Source organism: Cannabis sativa, chromosome 1 (assembly GCF_029168945.1).
Source record: "Cannabis sativa cultivar Pink pepper isolate KNU-18-1 chromosome 1, ASM2916894v1, whole genome shotgun sequence".
Lineage (NCBI taxonomy): Eukaryota > Viridiplantae > Streptophyta > Magnoliopsida > Rosales > Cannabaceae > Cannabis > Cannabis sativa.
In genome coordinates this window covers 12043507-12068485 of record NC_083601.1, presented here as the reverse complement: position 1 = coordinate 12068485, position 24979 = coordinate 12043507, and the positions used below count along the sequence as shown (strand labels likewise).

Here is a 24979-nt window from a genome sequence, read left to right as displayed (position 1 = left end):
TTATGAACATGTCCCAACTGTCCTGGTAAGTTTAATCGGTAAGCAACCTCCCCAATCTTCTCGATAACCTCAAAAGGTCCAATATACCTCGGGGCTAGCTTACCCTTCACTCCAAATCTCGTTACACCACGCATAGGAGTAACTTTCAAGAAGACATAATCACCAACATCAAGCTCAAGTTCTCGTCGATGGAGATCGGCATAGCTTTTCTGACGACTTTGAACAACCTTAAGTCTTTCTTGGATTCCCTTAATCTTTTCAGTGATACTATTGATAATTTGGGGCCCAATAGTAACATGCTCATCTGGTTCTGCCCAACACAATGGCGATCTGCATGGTCTCCCATATAAGGCCTCATAAGGAGCCATACCTATACTGGCTTGGTAGCTATTGTTGTATGTGTTGGGTTTTATGCCCTAAATAAAACTCATTTCATATAATCAGATTTACTTATTAATAAAGATCAGAAATAACATTTTATGTTGCATGGTTCACATGATTTATTTCATGATTATATGTATATAATGTATGAATTCTTTTTAAGTCCAGAACATATGAGTTGGTTAAAGATTATAGTGTTGTCAGCACAGTGGAATATAATCTTAAATTATATGTTCAAAAGTTGATTCCCTGATTTGTCAGAACACTGGATTTAGATTGACATGGTATAATCAGCGATAGGTATTCTTACACCTTGGAAAAGTGTTATGTCCTTTCCAGGACATTGGCAAAGTTTACCAGTATCGGATGTATGGAGTATACATCGGAAGGGACCGATATTGAACTTTGATTAGATATGTTAAAACTTACCGTAATATCTATTCAATTCAATATCACCTGTTGATCCTAGATCAAATGATCTCAATCCTGATATGGTTAGGCTCAATTTCAAGAGTGTTACTCGTGTTCTATGATTTGTTAGTTAAGCCTAGTTTTGTATCAGGGTGATACGTACATTTTGGGAACACGGTAGTGCAATTGAGTGGGAGCGCTAACATAAATATGGAATCTATAGCTTCTATCTGGCAAATAGAAGTAAAGGATGATTTCCTTCGAGCTTAACCAAACGAAGATAAATGGTGGAGATCTCATTTCACTTAGGTGAAATATCATTTATACAGGGTTAAGTGTTTTAAGGATAAAATACATTGTAGGGTGTTACGGTAATTTAATCCCTGTACAATGTAAATCATCTATATAAAGGATCATTGATCACATTAGGGTTATAACAATGGATAACTAATGACGTGTCTATATCGTGGAACATATAGAGCGTTTCTATATGACTGAGAGTGCAATTCCAAGTTCTAAGTGTGGATTCAATGAGGAATTAATAAGTTAGGGAATTTACTTGGTAAATTTGGTTCGACTTATTGGAAGCTCGGTTATATAGACCCATGGTCCCCATACTAGTTGAGACCATACTGCTTGTAAGACTCAGTTAATTGATTTTAATTAATCAATTAAAATTCTAGAAGTTAGACTATGTCTACTTTATGAATTTTCACTAAGCAAGGGCGAAATTGTAAAGAAAAGAGATTTTAGGTTTATTTATTGATTAAGAGACTTTATATGTCTAAATTAATAAATATATTAAATGGCAATATTATTTGATAATTATTTCCAAGTTATTAAATAATTAGAATTGACATTTAAATGGTTAAATTGGAAAATCGACATTTTTGAGAAAATGGGAATGGAAAATAACAAAATGGGAAAGTTGCAAAGTGAGGCCCAATACCCTTTGTATGACCGGACCTATGCATAGGAAATTCCATTTGTAGTTTCCATTATTTTAATGCCATACAATTCTAACCTAAACCTAGAAAGTGTTGGCTTGAGGAAACTAACACACACATCTTTGATCACTTTGTTTCTCTCAGAAAAAGCCTCACACGCCACCTTCTCTCTCTCTTTTCTTCTTTGTATTTTCGAAAATCCTTGAGTGATGAGTAGTGCCCACACACATCAAGTGGTATCTCAATCATAGTATGGAAGACTATGAAATTTCTGCATCAAAGAAGGAGAAAAAAAGATCCAGGTTCAGATCTTGGTGATGCTCTGCTACAGAAAGGAATCAAGGGCTGGAGATCTGAACGGAAGGAGTCATATTATTCCGCTGCACCCACTGTAAGGTTTTCCAACTTTATATGTGTTTGTTTTCATTGTTTTAGAATTCATATTAGGTTGTTAATCCAACATACTTGTTAGTAAATCTAGATCCTGGTAAAATAATTTCCAACAGTATGTGAATTCCACTAGTGACAAATGTTCTCCCCAACTGCCTCCAAAATCCAAAACACAAGAGCGAAGCATGTCTTCCAAAGTCTGTATGGTCCTCTCAGACTGTCCATCTGTCTGCGGATGATGGGCAGTACTCAAGTGAAGTTCAGTCCCTAAGGCTTGTTGCAAGGCCTTCCAAAACCTTGATGTAAATCGAGGATCTCTATCAGAAACAATGCTTGAAGGCACTCCATGTAGTCGAATTATATTGTCTACATAAAGTCGAGCTAGCTTGGTAAGCTTGTAATCCTTCCTGATTGGAATAAAATGAGCAGACTTAGTCAAACGATCAACAATAACCCAAACAGCGTCATGCTTCAAAGGTGTCAATGGCAACCCAGTAACAAAGTCCATGGTAATCTTGTCCCACTTCCATTCTGGTATAGGCAAAGGTTGAAGTAAACCTGAGGGTCTCTGATGCTCAGCCTTCACTTGCTGACACACTATACACTTAGCTACAAAGCTGGCCACATCTCTTTTCATTCCTTCCCACCAATATTGTCTCTTCAAATCTTGGTACATCTTTGTACTTCCAGGATGTACAGCGAATTTGGATCTATGGGCCTCAATCAAAATGGTCTCCCTAAGTTCAGGGATATCCGCAACAACTAGTCTTCCCATATGGTATAGATACCCTTCACCATTAACTGTCCACCCGTCTAGTTGCTCACCATCCTGGATTCGGTTCTAAATAAATCGTAGCTTTTCATCTTGCCACTGACGTTGCTTAACTTGCTGAAGTAGCACTGGTTTAGCCACTATGTTAGAGATACAAGCTACTTCTTCCCCTTCATAGTATTGCAAGTTATAATCACCCATTGTGATTGTCATTTTCCAGTCCTCAAGAGCCAAACATGCCAAAATACCATGAGGCTTTCTACTTAGTGCATCAGCTACTATATTAGCTTTCCCGGGGTGATACTGCAAAGTGAAATCATAGTCTTCCATATACTCAACCCATCTTCTTTGCCTCAAGTTCAAGTCCCTTTGAGTAAAAAGATACTTCAAGCTCATATCATCTGAGTATAACTCAAACTTTACGCCATATAAATAACATCTCCAAATTTTCAAGACAAAGATTGCCGCAGCAAGTTCTAGGTCATGTGTAGGGTAATTCTTCTCATGTGGTTTCAATTGTCGAGAAGCATAGACAACCACCTTGCCATTTTGCATGAGGACACCTCCTAATCCAGTACCTGAAGCATCAGTGAATACCACATATGGTTCCTCACTATTAGGAACAGTGAGAACAGGCGCCGAAGTTAATCTTTCCTTCAATTCTCTAAAAGCTTCTTCGCAACTATCATCCCACATAAACTTTACTTATTTTCTTGTTAACTTTGTCAAAGGCATAGCAATTCGTGAGAAATTCTCTACAAAGCGACGGTAGTAGCCTGCTAACCCAAGAAAACTTCGAACTTCAGTGACATTCTTTGGTCTTTCCCACTGTAGAATAGAGTCCATCTTTGCAGGATCAACGGTGATACCATCTTGAGAAATTACATGGCCCAAGAATTTGACTTCAGTCATCCAAAATTCACACTTCTCTTTCTTAGCGTATAATTGATGATCTCTCAATGTCTGTAATACTATTGTCAAGTGTTCAGCATGATCCTCACGTGTCTTACAATACACCAAGATATCATCACAAACTTATCCAAGAAAGGTCTAAAGACTCTATTCATAAGATCCATAAATGCAGCAGGTGCATTCGTTAGCCCAAATGGCATTACCAAAAACTCAAAGTGTCCATACCGTGTCCTAAAAGCAGTCTTAGGGATATCCTCTTCCCTAATCCTCAATTGATGGTAGCCTGACCTCAAATCAATCTTTGAAAAGAACTTTGAACCACCAAATTGATCAAATAGTTCATCAATCCTCGGTAGAGGATATTTGTTTTTAATTGTCATTTGATTCAGCTTTCTATAGTCGACACAAAGTCGCAAAGTCCCATCAGCTTTCTTGGCAAACAAGACTGGAGCTCCCCATGGAGAAGTACTATGTCTGATGTAACCCTTATCCATTAACTCCCCTAATTGTTTTTTCAATTCAGCCAACTCTGCAGGTGCCATGCGATAAGGCGCAATAGAAATTGGTTGAGCTCCGGGAATCAAATCAATGCAAAACTCGATCTCCCTATCAGGTGGTAACCTTGGTAAATCCTCTGGAAACACATCCGGAAAACCACTAACCACTGATATCCAAGGGAACTGGTCTAAATCCCTAGACTCATCATCAATCGCAAACAGATTCCCATAACACTCCAAGTTTCTCTTTCCACCTAAGCATGCCCTAAAGATAGGATTTTTTCTCACTGCACTCATGTTGGCTCGATAAACAATGAAATCACCACTAGGGGTTAAAAGAGTCACTCTTTTACGTGAAAAATCCACAATAGCTTGGTATGTAGACAACCAATCCATACCAAGAATTACATCAAATCGCCCCATAGGCAACACTAATAAGTTTCCAGATAACTTGTGTCCCTCGAACACAATACAAACTGACCTACATATGGTGGATACCTCACCGTGTCCCCCCATAGGTACACTCAAATGCAATGCAGGACTAAAAGTTTCCCAATTCAAACCCAACATACTAGCAAACATCAAAGATATAAAGGAATGCGATGCACCAGTATCAAATAACACATGAGCCCAAGAGTGTGAGATAAGAGCCATACCATCAACAACTCTTTGGTCAGCACCGCCATGTACATCATCAACCCCAAGAGCGTAGGCTTGAGCGGGTGACTTTGCTTTTGCCTTTCTCCTTCCCTGACTAGGATAGCTTGTACTTGTACCAGACCCTCCACCTTGATTGTACCCTCTTTGACTCCCACTAGGAGCAGGAGTTTGGAAACCTTGTGAGTACCCCATGTTGAACCCTGAACCTTGTGGCACAGGCTGATGTTGATGCGAGGCTTCTTGCTTTGATTGGGGTGTGAAACCATAGGATGAAGACTGGGACTGGTTGGTCCTGGGCTGTCCATGAAAAGGAGTAGACTCTACATAGCTCCCTATGGGTCCTCCATGAGATGCTTGAAATCTTTGTTGTCGTTGCGGGCAATTTTTCTTCTTATGACCTTGTTGACCACAACTAAAACACCCGTATGGTCCACTACGAGTCTTTCCAGATGAACCACTACTAGTGCTACCCCCACTAAATTGTTGTCCTTGGGACCACTGACCTTGATTCTTCTTGGTCCTCTTTTGGTCATTTCCTCTTCCTCTGCTTGTGTTCTTCTTCTCATTCCCTTCTACATGAGCCTCAGTTCGCAAGGCGGGTGTCACACACTCAGTCAGGTTGTTAAAGGTCAAAGGGGCTATAGGACCACGTATCGCAGGCCTCAAATGACGCATGAACTGTTCAATCACCAAGGGTTGGTCAACAACACCAGGATATGCATAAGAGGATAGCTCTACAAACTTCATGTAAAATTCATTCATAGTCATATCCCCTTGTCTTAGACCATCAAATACTCCAATCAGAGCCCTCCTGTGAGATGGACTAAAATATTGTTCCCTGAAAACTTCCTCAAAATCTCGCCAAGTCATCCCATCAATTTACATTGTCCTGGACAAGGTCTCCCACCAATCTGCTGCACCACCCTCTAACTTGGACACAACAAAAGTAACTTGATATTCCTCAGGTGTTCCTATTGTGTTGAATTTTTTTTTATCTGCCTCAACCACCTTCCAGTTACAATGGGATCTTGTCCACCCTCAAACTCAGGCACTTGGATCCGATGAAAGACTTGAAAATGATGATTCTGTCGAGCGGCAGGATCCATCTGTTGAGCGAGAATAGCTCTTAAGGCTTCGAGAAGGGCATTCATAGGGAATTCAGCTTGTGGAGGTTGGACATTAGCTTGAGGGGCGTTTTCTCCAACCGTTCTCCTTGTCTTCTTTCCTTTTGGAGGCATTTTCTTAGGTTTGAGAACCAAAAGCTAATCAGTTAGTGAGTATTGGATGCTAATAATATAAATATGTCTTATACATATAAATACCAAGATACTTATTTTGTTATTTAAAATTAATCTAAACTATTTGGTGACACACTCCGAGGTAATTAAACCCGGTGCTCTGATACCATTCTTCTGTCACGGCCCGAGCCCTAGGCTGTGGCAGATATGTAATATCCATAACTTGGGTGGTCAAAGGTTACACTTTGACCCTCGTAGGAAGATAAAGCTTATAAATGATCCTTTTATTTATATTACAAAATACTGATTTAAAAGTAATGGTTTAACTTCTATATTAATAAAAAAAATATTAGTAACAAAATCAGGACCACTCATCAGTATAAAAGAACAAAAATATCCCCACAGTTATGTAATCACCAAATAGATAGATTTAATAAGTCAATAAAATACCAAAATAATACCTAGCATCCATCATTTTTCATTTCTAACTAGTACATAGCTAATTTAAGTCATCCAGACCATCCAATTCAGCTTAAATACAAAATCAGTCTCATTAGAAGGTGAAAAAGTAAAATATGACTAAACTAATAACGACATTCCTTTCCCAAACGGTACCATCCTCATCCACTAGCATCAAACTGAGTTCCTGAAATGGGAAAAAATAGGGGGTGAGCTTATAAAGTCCAGTAAGAAAACAACTAATATCAAAGGACCCTTGGTTTAATAAAATTCCTGCATTATTAGCTTTGTAAAAATAAAATATCTCATCAACAGTATCAATATGTACATATAAAGTAGAGAGACCACAAATAATCACAAATCAACCATCAAATGCGTATCACACCGTCCACTAGACCCCTAGCTCTCAATACCAATCATAGAAAACGACATCCAAAACTGGGTAGTCGCATCTGATATCCACCATAATACCGGGGCTCAGATTTAATTCACTCCCTGTACAGATTCTAGGTCTTTCACCTACAGGTGAGTGCACACCTGATCTACCTATGATGACACAGAGACTAGGTCGTGAAACAACAATATGCACCGAACATGATCAACATGGCTCTCATCAGTATAACCAAAGCAGGCAAATAATAAGCATAACAAAAGAACATATTCCTTTTTATTTTCTAAAAAATTCGGCAGCATAACAGCTGTATTTTGAATAAACCCAAAAATCATAACCTGCATAAATATTTGCACACAAAAATATATTTGGCACTCAGTGCCCCAGAACAGTCCAGAAAATATGCAGATTAAGTTTTCAATTTTTCAAACAATTTTGTAAATCATAAAAATTGGAATATGTCTAATGTTATACAACGCATTTAAAAATCAAGTCCAATAATCAAGTTGAGTCTCTACCTCTCCCGAGTCGTTAATTTTTTTCCAAAAGACGATCGTAAGCTCTAAAGTCCCGAGCTCCAATTGTTTAGTCCAAACTTACATATTACTCTCACCTATACCACCAAATGGTTAAATAATTATCATTATCGCATTCTACATTCAAAACCGAGTCCAACGACATATAATATGACTATATTTAAAATTTGGAGTTTCGAAGCCTCACCTAAGCGGTGCGCACATTAACAATCAGTGGCGGTAAAAGTTAGTGTACCGGAAATGTCGCCGAAAATAGGAGTAGCATATATCAAAACGACCACCTCGACGAGTAGATCACACCCATGCCAACTGTTTGTCAAAACGGTACACGATGTCACCGAAAAGTCGCCGGAAAAGGGGCGGACCTACAAAAATGTCACCGGAAAAAGTAGCGAACCGGGAAAAATGGTTTAGTGTAGGTTGTTCTCCTCGAAGAGCTGAGTTTAGTGGTGAAGACGATTCGTCAAACGGACGCCGGAGGTGACCGGAAAATTCGTTCAAAGTTCGAAACCCCAAACTTTGGCTTGCGATCCTAAGCTAACGGCGGCGAGAGAAGCGGCGCCGCTTGGCGGGTGAGGTAGCCGGCACTAGGAGGTTTGAGTGGTCCGACGCATGAGGTCGGGCGGTGGCCGGAGATAGGTCGCCGGAGTGTGGTGGTTATGGAGGTTTATGGGTTTTATTTCTTGTGTATTGAAGAGAGAGAAAGAGAGATAGGTAAAGAGAGAGAGAGGACGAAGGGGGCTGCAACTACTGTATATAAAATAAATTCTTTTTTTTTTAATATACATATATATATATTATTATATTATATTTATTTAATTATTGTTGTTACTAGAATTTCACAACACCAAGAAGTGTAATTTAGCTGGTAAAAGATAGAATTGTTTGGGAGATGATAAATGCGAGTATTCAACCTAAAACGGCGAGTACTCCAATAGGAATGCGATAACAGACAATAAAGCTGGAAAAAATACAGAAGACAATGAAATATAGTGGTTCAGTCAGATTTTGTTCTGCTTAGTCCACTGTAGCAAGGGATTCGTAGGTGCATTTTCATGGTGGATCACCCCTTTATATACAAAGCAGGTGCCCAATCGGTTACATGAGGATCACATTTATTGTTAATCCATTATTTACACATTGAATTGCCATGATTAAACTCAGACAACGTTAACATTAATAAATATATGACAGTTACTGAACTCATCAACGTATGCGTCCTTCGCATCTGCGAGTTGACCGTTCGTGTTCCGTCTGTTGAGTTCGTAGGGTCGCACGTACGTTTGGAACGTCTGCGTCCTTAGGTGATCGCTCGATACGGACGTCGCATGCTGAAGTTGGTAGCATCTGGACATGCGAACTTACACTGGTCCGTTAGGGCTATTGGGTCATTGGGACCAAAACTGCATCATAGGGCATTGGCCTCTATACTTGCCGCGGAGGTATAGAGGGAGGTACTCGCACATGTTCTGACATATGCGGTAGGTCTACTGTATGATGAGGATTACGGTTATGCGGTATGAATTAAGTCGCATCCACGATACCTCGCTGGTTTTATCCTGGGCGAGGTCTAAACTTCGAGAAGTCTCCCCTGGACATTTCAGCCTTCACTGGAAGTCTGGATACACGTGTCCTTCAAAGAGGGGTCTGGTCTCGAGTTTCTAAGTGAGAGAAATCTCACTATAACACATGCCCCTAGTTTCGCGATGTGACTTGAGCGGTCACTGAGGGAAACTACTGCTCGAGAGACAGGTGAAAGGTTGTCACGAGGAGGTGACCTTTTGGTTGTCCCATCGAGGGTTTCGAAAAATGACGGCTGTAATGATTAATTTTCATTATCTCTAGGATGCCACGTCACGAAACTCTTCGGTTTTCGTGTAGGCGTGGCCATAGCTGGCCGTTGGATTGGGCGACCTTAGGCATTCTGGTTGCCACGTGTCACAATCCCAATAAATAAGGGATAGGGGTATTTAAACGCTTTGATACGAATCAAATATCCCGTTTTTCCCTCCTTTCTCTTAACTTCTCCCCAGTATATACAGCCCAGAAAAAAGAAATTCATTCCAACTTTTCTGTCATTTCCCACCGCATTTTCATTCTCAGAAGTGATCGAGAACAACCGCAGGAATCGAAACTAAAGGTTAGCTTCTAAACCCTGCATTTTCGTTTTCTGCATTTTGAAGAAAATGTGTTTCTGGTTTTGGGTGCTCATGGAAAACTCTTTTTAGGAAGGTATGCTAGTGGGTATTTATGTGTTTTGGTAAATGATACTGGGTAATACTCATAGTGTAGGGCCTGTAAATTGACATAATCGCAAAACGATCACTTCTTGATTCACGTCTTCGAATGCTCGCGGATATTCGGATGAACAATTTGAATACTCGCGAGGGCTCGGTCGAACAACTTGAATAATCGCATGTTTCCAAACTTATTTCTGTTTAACTGTTGATTAGACTTTTTAGGATCTTTTCGTGTCGCGGGCTGAGTGGTAAGAGTATTAACTGCCTTTTCAAATGGTGGGTGTGTCACAGTATTCTAATGGCCATATACGCGATTATATGTCCCTTGAGATACTGTGATACGCCCAGCCATTTGTTGACGTGCGTTAATACTCGAATGATCGTACTTTTTGGTTGGTAGGTTGTCTCGAAACGGTGGGTGTCTCCCAGTAACTTCAGGGTTATGCTCGAAAATGCATACTTCTTGAGTCACTGGGAAACTCCCAGCCGTTTCTGGAGGTACACCGCACAACCAAGGATGCGTGAATTACTCGCCCAAAGATAGTTACGTTTCTTCTCGCATATCGATAGAAGGGTCAGTTTCGCACGAGTCGACTTTCTTGTTGAATGCGACTTTTATAGTTCTTGCGGGTGAGATCACTTATCTTTATCTTTTCACACATTCATCACGCTGAAAAGATCTTGTATCTTTCAGATGAGCGATCTATCGGATAGCCAGCAGCTCGGATCAGGAGGTCGCGCCTTTGACGGGGAATCGGACCAGGAGAGGGACAGTTTTCTCCCTACGGACATCTCCGAAATGGAGGCCGCGGAGATAGAGTTAGGTCCTATGTCTTCTGTGGAGATCGAGAAGATGGTACGGGAGCTTACCGAACCTGGGGCAATCGATATCCGAGATAGTGAATCCACAGTGTCAGCTCGCGACTACCTCATCCGTACGAGGCAGGCTCCTGACATCGAGGTCGAGGAGGTGGAGGAGGGATGGACTACTCCGGCCCGCGAGTCAGGTGGGGAAGAAGAGGAAGCGGAAGGGAGCGGGACGGACTCGGTTGACGACTCCCAACTGAACGAGCCTTTCTCATGCGAAGACCTAGTCTCGCGAGTCGTCAAGTCTGACTTCACCACTTTCGTGAGGTTAAATGCTGTTGCGGCTTGCGTTTCAAAGTCCCAAACCCTCTCAGAGAGCGCATCTTCCGTTCACCAACCCTGCGATCATCCCTACGGAGGACGTGGTCATCTCAATACCCATTCTTCGATGTGGTGTAACAGTCCCATTTCATCCTTTCGTCGCAGCCATTCTTAGACGCTATGACGTATCGCCTTTTCAGCTAACACCCAACAGTTATCGCCCGTTCTAGCCTTCTATGCGATGTACATGGAGTACGCCCATAGAGCTCCGTCAGTAGAGGAATTTAGTTATTTTTATGACATAAAGAGCGTGGGCCTTCATAACGGCTTCTTTTGCTTTAGTAAATGGGCGACTTCTGAAATCAACGGGGTTGAGGGGATGGTTTCGAACATGGGTGATTGGAAGTCAAAATGGTTCTACGTTTTTAAGGTTCCTGGGATCAGAACCGACTTTAATCGCAGACCCAGTATGTCGCATATTTGTTGACTTAGATAAGGTTTGTTACTCTGTTTTTCGAGATCTTTTGCTAACTCGTTCTTTTGTTGTCATCGCAGATAGACCAGCTCGACCAACGCTTAACGCTCATAAAAAGGGGGTAGCTGAAATTCTTGGGAGTCTTCCGGTACAAGATCGCGACTGGCGATTGCTGTGTACGACTGCCAAATTGCGAGAACACAAACTGATCCCTGAGAACGCGAGTCTTCAACGGGAGCCAGTATATAAAGAACCATCTGAGAGACAGCAGGAGCGGATAGATAAACGGCTTTCCAAGCAAACTCCTCGAGAAACTTCAGGTAACTCGTCCTTTCGCCATAACGTGATGAGTAGCGTCGTGATTTTTTTTTTTACTTATCTGTCTTTTATGCTCGCAGACATGACTTTCACGAAGTACGCACATGTCCCGAAGATCAAGCAAAAGGGTGGGACACCGGCTTCTTCACCAGTCGTCGCACAGAAGAGGAAGAGCGATGTGATGACTTCGCTCGCTGCAGATTCCTCCAAGAAGTTGGCCAAGACCACTCAGGATAAGGGGAAGAAGGTTGTCATTGATTCTCCGGTTCGCCCTCGCGACTTCCTGGCTATGCAGGAAAAATTACTGGCCGAGATTCCTTATGAGGAACTTGTTTCTCGATCAACTGAACTGGCCGCACAATCTGTGGCTTTGTTTATGAAAGCCGTGGCCACGCCTTCGAAGGAAACTGCTCCTGATGAGACTACTCCCGCTGCTTGATTATTTTCTATCTTAGTTTTACTTTTGTTTCGCTGTTTTGTTTTTTTTTTATATATGCGGTACGCGGGTACTCGCACTTTGTACTTAAAGAATTTCCTCTTACTTTTTGGACAAATTTCTATCCACGCGGGGATAGTATGCATTTTAATATTTACGCAGTACATGGGTACTTGCGATTTTATTTTCAACTTTGATCACAACTTGGTGTGACCGCGATTATATATATATATATATGCGACTTTAATTACAAATTGGTGTAACAAAGTAGAAAAAACTTAACAGGCACTTTTATTCAAACAATCAGTAATACATGCGGGTATACATGCCCCTATACTTAGGAATTATATTGAATAATAAATGTCTAAGTATAAGTACTCGAATCAAAGGACGCGAATATTACTGATAATAGAATTTCAAGCTCTCGCTATTCCATGCTCGTGGGATCGCGGTCCCATCGAGTGTTGCGAGTCGATAAGTGGCATCACCAATTTGATCTGCGATCATGTACGGTCCTTCCCAATTGTCTCCGAAGACTCCGTGGGATTGGACTTTGGTGTTTGGCATTACTTTTCTTAGGACCAGGTCCCCTACTCGCAGAGGTTTTATCTTAACCTTCGAGTTAAAGTACCTTGCAGTTCGTTGTTGATAAGCCGCGTTTTGTAGTTGTGCTTTATCACGCTTTTCTTCTAAAAAATCAAGGTAAAGCAAGCTGATTCTCGTTGTTCTGCGAGATATCCAAAGCGTCTGCGCAAGGATCCGGCCCCAACCTCTACTGGCAACATGGCCTCGCACCCATAAGAAAGTGAGAAGGGTGTTTCGCCAGTTGTAGATCGAGGGGTTGTGTTGTAGGACCATAAGACTTGCGGTAATTCATCCGGCCATGCCCCTTTGCGATCTTGTAGTTTTCCCTTTAGGGTGTGCTTAATTATTTTGTTGACTGCTTCAGTCTGTCCATTACTCTGCGGGTAAGCGACTGCGGAAAAGGCTTTTTTAATCCCCAAATCATCGCATAGCTGCCGCATTTCTTTACAGTCGAACTGTTTTCCATTATCTGAAATGAGCGTATGCGGGATGCCGAAACGGCAGATGATGGAAGTGTAGACGAACTCGCGCAACTTCACTGCGGTGATAGTCGCGAGTGCTTTTGCTTCAGCCCACTTTGTGAAGTAGTCAACTGCGACTACAGCGTATTTGACTCCGCCTTTTCCCTTGGGTAACTCGCCAATTAAATCAATTCCCCATATCGCAAAGGGCCAGGGACTCGTGATAGAATGGAGGTTACTCGGAGGCTTGTGCGTGTAGGTGGCTATTCGCTGACATCTATCACACCTTTTTGCAAATGTGAGGGCATCTTGTCGCAGTGTTGGCCAGTAATATCCTTGCCGCATGATCTTTAAGGCAAGGGAATTACCTCAGGTATGATTGCCACAAATTCCCTCATGTACTTCTCGCGGTATATAACCGCATTCTTCACCTGATACACTTGAGAAGCGGTTGACTAAAACTTCGCGATACAAGCTGCGGTCATATATCACATAGCGGGCTGCTCGTTGTCGCAATTTCCTTGCTTCTATTTTATCATTAGGTAAGACCCCCTTGTCGAGGTATGCGACAATAGGACTCATCCGGGTAATTTCGAGCGTCATCGATCTCCATGATTGCTTCTCGATCTATGGTTGGATGTGACAATACGTCTACCGGAATTACGTCGAGTAACTCGGCTTCTGCGGTGGAGGCCGGTCGGGCCGGGCGTACGCATGGGCATTTTGAGTACGCGGTACTCGAGATATAACTACATGTTTGAATTTGCATGATTTCACGGACGAGGGCTAAGTATTTAACCAATCTTCCGCCTCTCGCTAAGTAGTCTCCACTTACTTGACATACCACGATTTGAGAGTCGGCTAAATGCTTGTAGGTATTCGACTTTCATCTCGAGGGCCAATTTCGAACTGCGATTAAAGCCTCATACTCGGCCTCATTGTTAGATGCGAGAGAATTCGAAACGCAGAGCAGCGTTTACCTTGAAATTGTTGGGACTGATTAACAATATCCCACTACCAGAACCTTCATTATTTGAGGCTCCATCGACATACAATGTCCATACGTCTTTGCCTGTCATGACGACGTCATTTCCACCGTCTATAACCGCTATCTCTGTTCTTGGTAGCTCAAGTATAAAATCTGCGAGGGCTTGCCCCTTGATCGCGATTCTTGGTTTATACGATATCGAACTGACTCAATTCCATGGCCCACTTCAATATTCTCCCCGATGCCTCTGGCTTCGCTAAAACTTGCCTTAAGGGGAAGTTTGTCAGAACTTCGATGCTGTGAGCCTGGAAATAAGGTCGCAATTTTCTTGACGATATTATTAAGGCAAAGGCTAGTTTCTCCATCTGAGGGTAACGTGTCTCGGCGTCTAGTAATCGCTTACTGACATAGTATACAGGGTGTTGATGTCCTTGGTCCTCGCGGACAAGTACCGAACTGACCGCATACTCGGAGACGGCTAAATAAATTGACAAAACCTCGCCGGGCAACGGTTTTGATAGAATTGGAGGTTGCCCCAGATGCGTCTTTAACGCCTGAAAAGCCTGCTCGCACTTCTCATCCCATTGGAACCTCTTGTTACCCTTCAAGATGCGAAAAACTCTTTACACTTGTCGGAGGATGCGGATATGAAGCGGTTTAAAGCTGCAACTTTGCCTGTGAGGCTCTGAACCTCCTTTGGCTTAGTCGGTGATGGCATTTCTACCAACGCTTTAATCTTCGCAGGATTGGCTTCTATTCCTCGTTGATTTACCATAAAACCGAGAAACTTTCCGGAACCTACCCCAAAGACGCATTTTAAGGGGTTCAGACGCATCTTATATCTTCGCAATATGCCGCACATGGCTTGTAGGTGCGTGATATGGTCCTTCGCATGTTGCGACTTTACGAGCATATCGTCAACATATACCTCCATTGTCTTTCCAATGAGGTCTGCGAACATCATATTCACTAGCCTTTGATAAGTCGCACCTGCGTTTATTAAACCAAAGGGCATTACCTTATAACAGTATAGTCCTCGATCAGTAATGAACGAGGTATGTTCTTGGTCGAGAGTTCGTACATCGGGATTTGATTATATCCCGAATATGCATCCATGAAGCTTAAAAGTGCGTGACTGCGGTGGCATCGACAAGCCGGTCAATGCTAGGAAGAGGAAAGCTTGTCTTTGGGACGGGCTTTGTTCAAATCTGTAAAGTCAACGCGGGTACGCCATGAGCCATTGGGCTTTGGTACAAGTACGGATTGGCTAACCGGTCGGGGGTAAAATGACTCCGTATAAAGCCGCAGGCAAGGAGGCGGTCAACTTCTTCTTTCAGCGCTAGGTACCTCGCGGGGTCCATTTTGCGGCGCTTTTGTCGGACACCTCGCACTTCGGGGTCAATGTTCAAGCGATGACACATGACTGTGGAGATATCCCGACCATATCCGAATGTTTCCGAGCAAAAATATCAAGATTTTGTTTTAGAAAAGTCGTCAATTGTTCTCGCAATTGTTTATTTAATCTAGAACCAATTTTCAAAACCTTGTTATTGTCTATAGGATCTATAGGTACCTCGATTGTATCTTCGCGGCTTGGGCTGCGGCCGGTGTGATCAAGGATTCTCGGATCCAAGTACGGTTTGTCTATATGCGGTACCTCTTCGATCCGAAGGATCTCTGGCGAGGTGGTGGTGCGTCCAAAAGGTGGATAACGTTCACGCGTCCTTTTCTGCGAGCTTTACGGCTGCGTTGTAACATTCTCGAGAGTCGGATTGGACTCCCCTCAACGATCCTACTCGGAAGGAGTGGGGAACTTCATTGTTAGATGATAGATCGAAGTTACGATCTTCATCTCCTTTAGAATCGGCCGTCCAATCACGGCGTTGTATGCCGAATATTGATCAATTACTGCGAAGTCGGCCATCGACTTGGCAGTTATCGGGCGATTCCCAAAGTGATTGGGAGTTTGATCATCCCCCTTATGGCTATGACATCTCCCGTGAAGCCATAGATGCTCGATGTCATGGGCCGCAAATCTTTTTCTTGCAGCCCCATTTGTTTGAAAGCTTGGAAATTCGGTAAATTTGCGAGCTTCCATTGTCGACCAATATGCGATGGACGTTATCTCCACCTATATTGGCAATTATTACAAGTGCGTCGAATGCGGGTGGTGGACCCATCTCGCATCGCTCTCCATGAAGACAATGTCCTCGCGGTCTCTCTTGAAGAGCTTCTCGGCCGTTCACCAAGATTGTTCACATTGGTAAGCGGCTTTTCCTTGGCTTCTCGGCATACGCGTTCTTGGGATTTGCGAGAGTCGCCCGCGAGGTGTGGTCCTCCAATTATAGTCAAGATATTGCGAGGTGCTCTAGAGCCACTCGCATTCGATTTTCTCCTTTGTCATCCGCTCGGGGATGACTTTCCTCGTTTCGTCTATACTTATCGAATTTTCCCCGTCCGATTAATTCTTCAATCTCATCTGCAAGACCCAACATTCAAGGGTAGTGTGACCGATATCCTTGTGGTACTTACGAACTTCTTGGGGTCTCTTCGGTCGCGATTTCCACGATGGGGGCGGCTTCTTGAAGACGCCGTTCCTTTCCTCAACCGCATAGATGTGGTCTCGAGGGACGGCGAGTTCAGTATAGTTGACGAAGCGAGGTCCTCCTTTTCTTTTGGGCGAGGACTCCTTTTTAGGTGGCGACTTAGCCAACTTCGGGCTCCGCGGTTTGCGTGGACTGCGTCTTCTGGGGCTTCGGCCCCTGGAATTCTTTCCTCGCGGACTGCGGGATCGCGACCGCGGTATGGGTGATCGCCTCTTGTTCTTGCCCTTTTCCAATTCCGCGGGGAGTTCTCGATTCTCTTATGAGGTTCGGCCATGGCGAAGAATTCTACCAAGGATTCTGGCCTTCGAGCCTGCAGCTCTTTCCAGAAGTCGGTTCTTGGCAGGACACCTGTTATTAACATGCACACAAGCGAAGACTCGGGAGCCTTCTCAACTTTCGTTACCTCAGCGTTAAAACGCTTGAAATAATCTGCAAAGACTCACCGGATTCTTGCTTGATGTTTGCCAAAGTCGTATAGGGTGGCCTATACGTCATCGTGGCTTTGGAAGTGTGTGAGAAATAGATCGACGAAGTTCTCCCATGTCGATATCGATGCCTCTGGCAATTGGGTGAACCAGTCATGGGCATTCTCTTCAAGCGTAGCCGCGAGAATGCGACACTTCGCGAGTTGCGGCACCTGGTCCACTTCCATTATGGTGTTAAATTTCTCTAGGTAGTCTAATGGGTTAGATGTACCTTTATACTTGAGGGATTCAGATAAACGGAATCCCTTTGGAAGTTGGGCCTGTCGCACTTCTGCGGTAAATGGAGAGGTGCCGTGCAGCTTGTATACGGGTTTACGCTGCTGTTCGAGCATTTTCAAAGCTTGCAGAAGCATACTTTGATCGATTCCTCCTGTCGCGGGAGGTGGAGTCGCTACAACAGTGGGGCTCGCAGCCACTGCGGCAAGGTTGGAAGCGATGTTAATCCCTGTGGTCGCGATCGGCGCGATAGGCGGGTTGGCAACTGCGTTGACACCCTGATCGCCCATATGGGGGTCATGGAGTGTCTCCGTGTTGCGCGGGCCGCGGGAGCGCGCCCTAAAGACAGCATTGAGATGATCACGCAGATCACCTCGGTGTACACGGTAGCGTCCTCCCTGCTGTGTTTGCACAGAGCCGGACCTCGTATATCTGCTTGGAGTGCGGTTATGCGAGGATGAAGAGGCTGATTCCGCGTCGTTATCTCGAAGATGACGACTGCGAGGATTGCGGCGCTCGGGATCCTCGTCGGTTCGCGTGCTCTGGTTAGGCACCCTTGCATATTGATCTCTCGACGTCGGGTGATTCAAATCCAAGATTTCAGGATCAGTTCTTCGCTCCCTGCGTACACGGTTAGTTTGACGTCGAGCGTTACCCGAGGGTTTTCATTATGAACGGCGGGGACCCGAGGAGGGTGTCGAGCGCGACTCGTCCGTCTACCTCGGCTTGTAGTGCTCGCGAGTTGATCTGGATTGCGGCGTATTGATCAGTCGTGAGCTGGACCATTCCTTCGGACACGACCGCCGGGGTGACAGGGGGAAAGTGCATGGTTGCCGGCGGTGTGGATGTGCCTCCAGCTTGAGGACCAGTTGTTTCTGGAAACAGGTTGAGTGGTCTGATGTTGCTCCTTCCTACCCCGCCGTTGATGACGTCTACAGGCGGCACTCCGGTTCCAGGCAATGGTACGTTCATCGTTCCAATGTTGATGGATTCATTGTTAGCTCTGTTAGCGTGATTTCCAGCCATGTTGAGTAATGTTCTTTGAGGTAAATAAAATCTTACAATCGTTCCCACAGACGGCGCCAAATGTTGTTACTAGAATTTCACAACACCAAGAAGTGTAATTTAGCTGGTAAAAGATAGAATTGTTTGGGAGATGATAAATGCGAGTATTCAACCTAAAACGGCGAGTACTCCAATAGGAATGCGATAACAGACAATAAAGCTGGAAAAAATACAGAAGACAATGAAATATAGTGGTTCAGTCAGATTTTGTTCTGCTTAGTCCACTGTAGCAAGGGATTCGTAGGTGCATTTTCATGGTGGATCACCCCTTTATATACAAAGCAGGTGCCCAATCGGTTACATGAGGATCACATTTATTGTTAATCCATTATTTACACATTGAATTGCCATGATTAAACTCAGACAACGTTAACATTAATAAATATATGACAGTTACTGAACTCATCAACGTATGCGTCCTTCGCATCTGCGAGTTGACCGTTCGTGTTCCGTCTGTTGAGTTCGTAGGGTCGCACGTACGTTTGGAACGTCTGCGTCCTTAGGTGATCGCTCGATACGGACGTCGCATGCTGAAGTTGGTAGCATCTGGACATGCGAACTTACACTGGTCCGTTAGGGCTATTGGGTCATTGGGACCAAAACTGCATCATAGGGCATTGGCCTCTATACTTGCCGCGGAGGTATAGAGGGAGGTACTCGCACATGTTCTGACATATGCGAGCTGGGTCTACCCTGTATGATGAGGATTACAGTTATGCGGTATGAATTAAGTCGCATCCACGATACCTCGCTGGTTTTATCCTGGGCGAGGTCTAAACTTCGAGAAGTCTCCCCTGGACATTTCAGCCTTCACTGGAAGTCTGGATACACGTGTCCTTCAAAGAGGGGTCTGGTCTCGAGTTTCTAAGTGAGAGAAATCTCACTATAACAATTATTATATAAATATATACTCGGTTTGACTAGTCAAACCGAGTCTTCACAATAACAACTAAGAAACCCCCATTTGAGCTCCATCACCAGTGATGCTTTCTTTCTCTCTTCTCTCAGTCTGTTCACTCAACCACCAACCATTCCCAATCACAACCCTCATCCTCTTCGTGGCCACCGGCACCCACCACCTTCTTTAGGTATATATTTAATTATTTATTAAAATTAATTTATAAATATTTTATATATACTGTTATATATACATATATACTTATTTATTTAATACATCTTTTTAAATTTAATTTAGATTAATTACTTAATTTGTTTTAGATTTAGGTATTAATTCAATAATATATATATACATTAAATATTAAATGTTGTGTAGATTTTATGTATTTATATATGTTATGTGTTTAAATGGATGGTAATATTATTGTGAATGTATGAGAGGTGATAAATCGTTAACTATATAGTAAAATTAGGTGTAGTTCTCGTTATTACTTTTTTTTTTCTAAAAAATAATGTAAGCCATTATTGGGGCATAGGAATTTGTTGTATATTTTATTTTTTCTAAAAATTTTTTTATGTAATTTTTTTTTATCATTGTAATGTACATCGCATGTGAGCTCGGTTTCTAATCTTGAAACCCGGCCATGCACATTTGAAAACCACATGCATGTGAGCACGAGTCTCGAAGGACTCTGTGTTAGACTTTTTATTTGGGCTTACATTAACTTTTATTGTTTTTATTAAAACTTGAGTTGATTGGATAGTTCTTTGCTATGTTAGCCCATATTGTTGGTGACCATTTGTTAATGAGCTTAACATCTGTGTGTAAAGTCTAGGTGAAGCAGAAGTGTGGGTTTTTCTAGTTGACTGAAGCCTTTGATGAGCAGGCCCAGTCTAGGGTTATGTAGCTAAGTCCCCTCCCTAACTCTATAAATACATATTGTCTCATCACAATTGTATACCTTTTGATAATCATATAAATAAACTGCTTCTGATTTAGAGATCTAGGGAGGAAGACTTAGTTGATAGTATTGTACTATCGAATTGAAGTAATTGCTATGGATCGAATTGAGGTAATTGCTATGGATCAATTGATAGATAAATTAACAATTAACCCAAGATCTATTTGTATATAACATAGAACACAATAATAAGATATAATAATTAGGTATGTGTACCTGATTGATCCATAGCAATTATCTCTGATTGATCCACAGCAGTTACTCCAATTCGATAGTACAATACTATCAACTAAGTCTTCCTCCCTAGATCTCTAAATCAGAAGCAGTTTATTTTATCTGATTATCAAAAGGTATACAATTGTGATGAGACAATATGTATTTATAGAGTTAGGGAGGGGACTTAGCTACAAAACCCTAGTTGGGCTGGGCCTGCTCATCAAAGGCTTCAGTCAACTAGAAAAGCCCACACTTCTGCTTCACCTAGACTTTACTCACAGATGCTAAGCCCATTAACAATTGATCACCAACAACATGGGCTAACACAGCAAAGAACTATCCAATCAACCCAAGTTTTAATAAAACCAATAAAATTTAATGTAAGCCCAAATAAAAGTCTAACATTCTCCCACTTGGGCTACATTGATTTTAATACATATATATTATATTAAAATAATTTTGTTTGAAAACGACTCATGGTTGAACAACAGGAAAACATTTGTGGCCACTTTACAAAATGATAGTTCTCTGATAGCATCTGAACATACCGGTCCAATTTAACCTTTGATAATGAACTATGACAGTCATATTGTTTTTAACTCAACAAAAGACATTCATAATCACAAATACCAAAGTATTAAATCGACATGGTCAATAAGTCTAGTAGTGTGGTAAGGAATTATGTTCAACATGTGACCAATTTAAAATAACATAATATCCTTATCAGTCCTCAATTTCACTGATACCGTGATGCTTAATAAATAAGCCAGTGAAATTAAACATACACTACTTAATAAATAAGTAAGTGTCACTAAACTTGCTTAAAAAATTAAGCCAACAAAATATCATTGTCTTTTAGTAAATATACTTAAAATACAATGATCACAACAAGATATGAACTACATGCTTTCAATTCAATTATTCTCGAGAATATAACAAAGCCTAACTGAAAGCATAAACATCCAATAATAAAAATTATTGGCCCACAAAGTAGTTCATAACATCAACAAGTAAACTACATATAAATGTAATCTCAAAAGATAAAACAAGAAACTCCCACTAACCCAAAGGAGCAAAAGATTATAAAATGCCTATATCAAAAACATGTTTATCAAACAATATGGCACTTAATCCTTTGATTAGAGGATCTGCAAACATAAACTTGGTCTTTCAATATTCTATCACAATGTCTCCTTTCTTAACCAAGTCTTTAATAGTGAGATACTTTATTTCCTTAATTTTGGAAGCACTACTAATCTCATTATTCTTTGAAAAGAAAACAACAATACTATTATCACAATAGATTAGTATAGGAGAGGAAATAGGATCAACTAGTCGTATCTCTAAAATCAAATTCTTTAACCATAAAGCTTACAAAGATGCCCCATAACATGCAACAAATTTAACATATATAGTAGATGATACGATTAAAGTCTATTTAACACTTTTTCAAGAAATAGCAGCACCAACAAAAGTGAAAATATAGCCAGAAGTTGACTTTAAATCATCTACATAACCACCAAAATCTGAATCTGAATAACCAACAACTTAAAGATTGTTGACATGCTTATACACAAGCATAAAACTCTTCGTTCTATGCAAATATCTCAAAACTTTATTGGCTGCAACCCAATGATCATGGCCAGGATCAGATAAATATCTCCTAAGAACATCGACCATGAAAGCAATATCAGGTCTAGTGCAAACCTAAGCATACATCAAACTCCCTACTGCACTTGCATATGGGATATTCTTCATTGCTTCTCTTTTTTAAGTCGTTCTTAGGACATTGTTGCTTAGTGAACTTGTCCCCTTTCAGAATAGGAACAGAACCAGCTTTACACAAATCCATGTTGAACCTTTTGAGCACACGATTAATGTAAGCTTCTTGAGATAAGCCAAGAGCTTTTCGATTCCTGTCACGATGGATCTCAATCCCCAAAACATAGGATGCCTCTCCAAGATCTTTCATATCAAAATTGGAAGACAGAAAATTTTTGGTCTCATTTAGTAGTGATAAATCACTGCTGGCAAGTAAAATGTCATCTACATAAAGAACAAGAAAAATATAACGACTCCCACTGATCTTCATATAAATACACTGATCAAACTTGTTCTCTACGAAACCAAACGATGTCACAACCTTGTCAAACTTCAAGTACCACTGGCGAGATGCCTGTTTGAGACCATAAATGGATCGTTTCAACTTGCAAACTAAGTGTTCTTTTCCTTTCTCCTTGTAGCCTTCAGGTTGAGACATATAGACTTCCTCATTCAATTCTCCATTCAGAAAAGCAGTTTTAACATCCATTTGATGCAACTCTAAATCAAAATGCGCAACTAAGGCCATAATAATTCTGAATGAATCTTTAGTGGAAACAGGTGAGAAAGTTTCAGTGTAATCAATACCTTCTCTTTGAGTAAAGCCTTTAGCCACTAAACGCGCTTTAAACCTTTCAATCTGTCCCTTTTTATCCCTTTTAGCCTTTAAAATCCACTTACAACCTATTGGTTTAAAACCATCAGGTAATAAAACTAGCTCCCATACACCATTTTTCTTCATGGAGTCGATCTCATCATCCGTAGCTGTTAACCATTTTGAAGATTGTGGACTATTAAGTGCTTCACTAAAAGTGACAGGATCCACAAAATGATCAATATCATATTCTCCTTCTCCAAGATAAACAAAATTATCATGACACTTTGTTGACTTCTTTTGTCTCTGAGATCTTCTTAGAGGAGGTACTTCTGGAATAACTTCTCTTTGTTGATCATTGTTTTGAATAACATCTTCCACAACTGGAATTTCTTCAATAACAGGATTCTCATTAACAATAGGAGCTTCATCATTAATAGGCCCTTCATCAATAATAGGACCTTCATCATCTTCGATATCGGGAGCAATATATTCATCAACAATGGGAGCATTACCAACTGGAGTAGGATGGAGACTACTATTATCATCTCTTGAAAATGACATAGGAATACAAATTCCTTTAGATGACTCTCCCATTTCAAGAGATGTTGAAGGAATTTTTTCAGCAACATCAAATTCCAGAAATTTAGCAGTCTGAGATTCAACAATTTGCGTACCACGAGTGGGACAGTAAAAGCGATAGCCTTTTGAACGCATTGGATAACCAATGAAATAACAGCGATTTGTTCTCGGATCTAACTTTTTCAAATTAGGATCATAAATCTTTACTTCAGCTGGACAACCCCATACTCGAAGATGATTAAGACTAGGCTTCCGCCCAGTCCACAACTCAAAAGGGGTCTTGGGAACAGATTTACTGGGAACACGATTTAAAATATAAGTTTCAGTCATAAGTGCCTCACCCCATAAATACTCTGGAAGATTTGTTCTACTCATCATACTTCTAACCATATCCATGAGAGTGCGATTTCTCCTTTCAGCAATGCCATTTTGCTCAGGTGAACCAGGCATAGTGTATTGAGCAACTATACCATTTTCTTGTAAGTACTCTGCAAAAAGCCCCATCTGTTGTCCAGATTCTGTATAACGACCATAATATTCTCCTCCACGATCAGAATGAAAAACTTTGATGACTCTTCCTAATTGTTTCTCAACCTCATTTCGAAAAATTTTGAGTTTATCAAGGGCGTCAGATTTTTCTTTAATTAAATAGGTGAATCCATAACGAGAAAAATCATCGATAAAAGTGATAAAATACTTATTTCTGCACAACGTGGTGGAATAAGGACCAGCGATGTCCGTGTGGATAATTTCCAATAAAGATTGTTGCGGTTTGCAGTCTTCTTTCTTGTTTTAGTCAATTTTCCACGAGTACAATCAACACAAGTATCCCAATCAGAAACATCAAGAGGAGGAAGTATTTCAGATTTAATTAAACGATCAACCCTTTCTCTGGAAATATGACCCAATCTTTTGTGCCATAACAATAAGGATGTTTCCTTAATATGAGGTCTTTTACCCACAGTATTCACAACATTAAAAGAGGAATCTAAAGGAGCCAATGACAACTTGTAAAGACCATCAGAATAAAAGCAATTTCCAATAATTCGAGAGTTAAGCATAATGTCAACATTATCATTTGCAAAATGAAAAGAATATCCTTGTTTAACCAAAAGCGGAAGCGAAACTAAATTCCTTTTAAAAGTAGGAACATAAAAAGTATTGTTCAGAATAATCTTATCACGAGACTGTAATTCAAGAATAAATGTTCCAACATAGATAACGTCAACTCCAACATCATTGCCCACTTTAAGCTTGGACTCCCTCTCACTTGGCTTCCTGAGATCCCTTAGCCCCTGTAAGGAAGCAG

General features: G+C 41.4%; 1 protein-coding gene across 1 annotated transcript; it reads left to right on the top strand.

The window, feature by feature from the left end:
* Nucleotides 1-11199: 11199 nt before the first annotated feature.
* Nucleotides 11200-12194, top strand: LOC133037167 (uncharacterized). The gene is made up of 2 exons (XM_061114020.1): nucleotides 11200-11429; nucleotides 11518-12194. Exons 1-2 carry the CDS (start codon nucleotides 11204-11206, stop codon nucleotides 12192-12194), a joined length of 903 nt encoding a protein of 300 aa, XP_060970003.1. The 5' UTR covers nucleotides 11200-11203.
* Nucleotides 12195-24979: the final 12785 nt, after the last annotated feature.

Excerpts from the sequence above, each read along its gene's own strand:
- LOC133037167 (XM_061114020.1), top strand. The coding sequence starts at position 11,204 with ATGTACATGGAGTACGCCCATAGAGCTCCGTCAGTAGAGGAATTTAGT. Across the intron at positions 11,430-11,517 it reads CGACTTTAATCGCAGACCCA|ATAGACCAGCTCGACCAACG; the intron begins GTATGTCGCATA and ends TTGTCATCGCAG.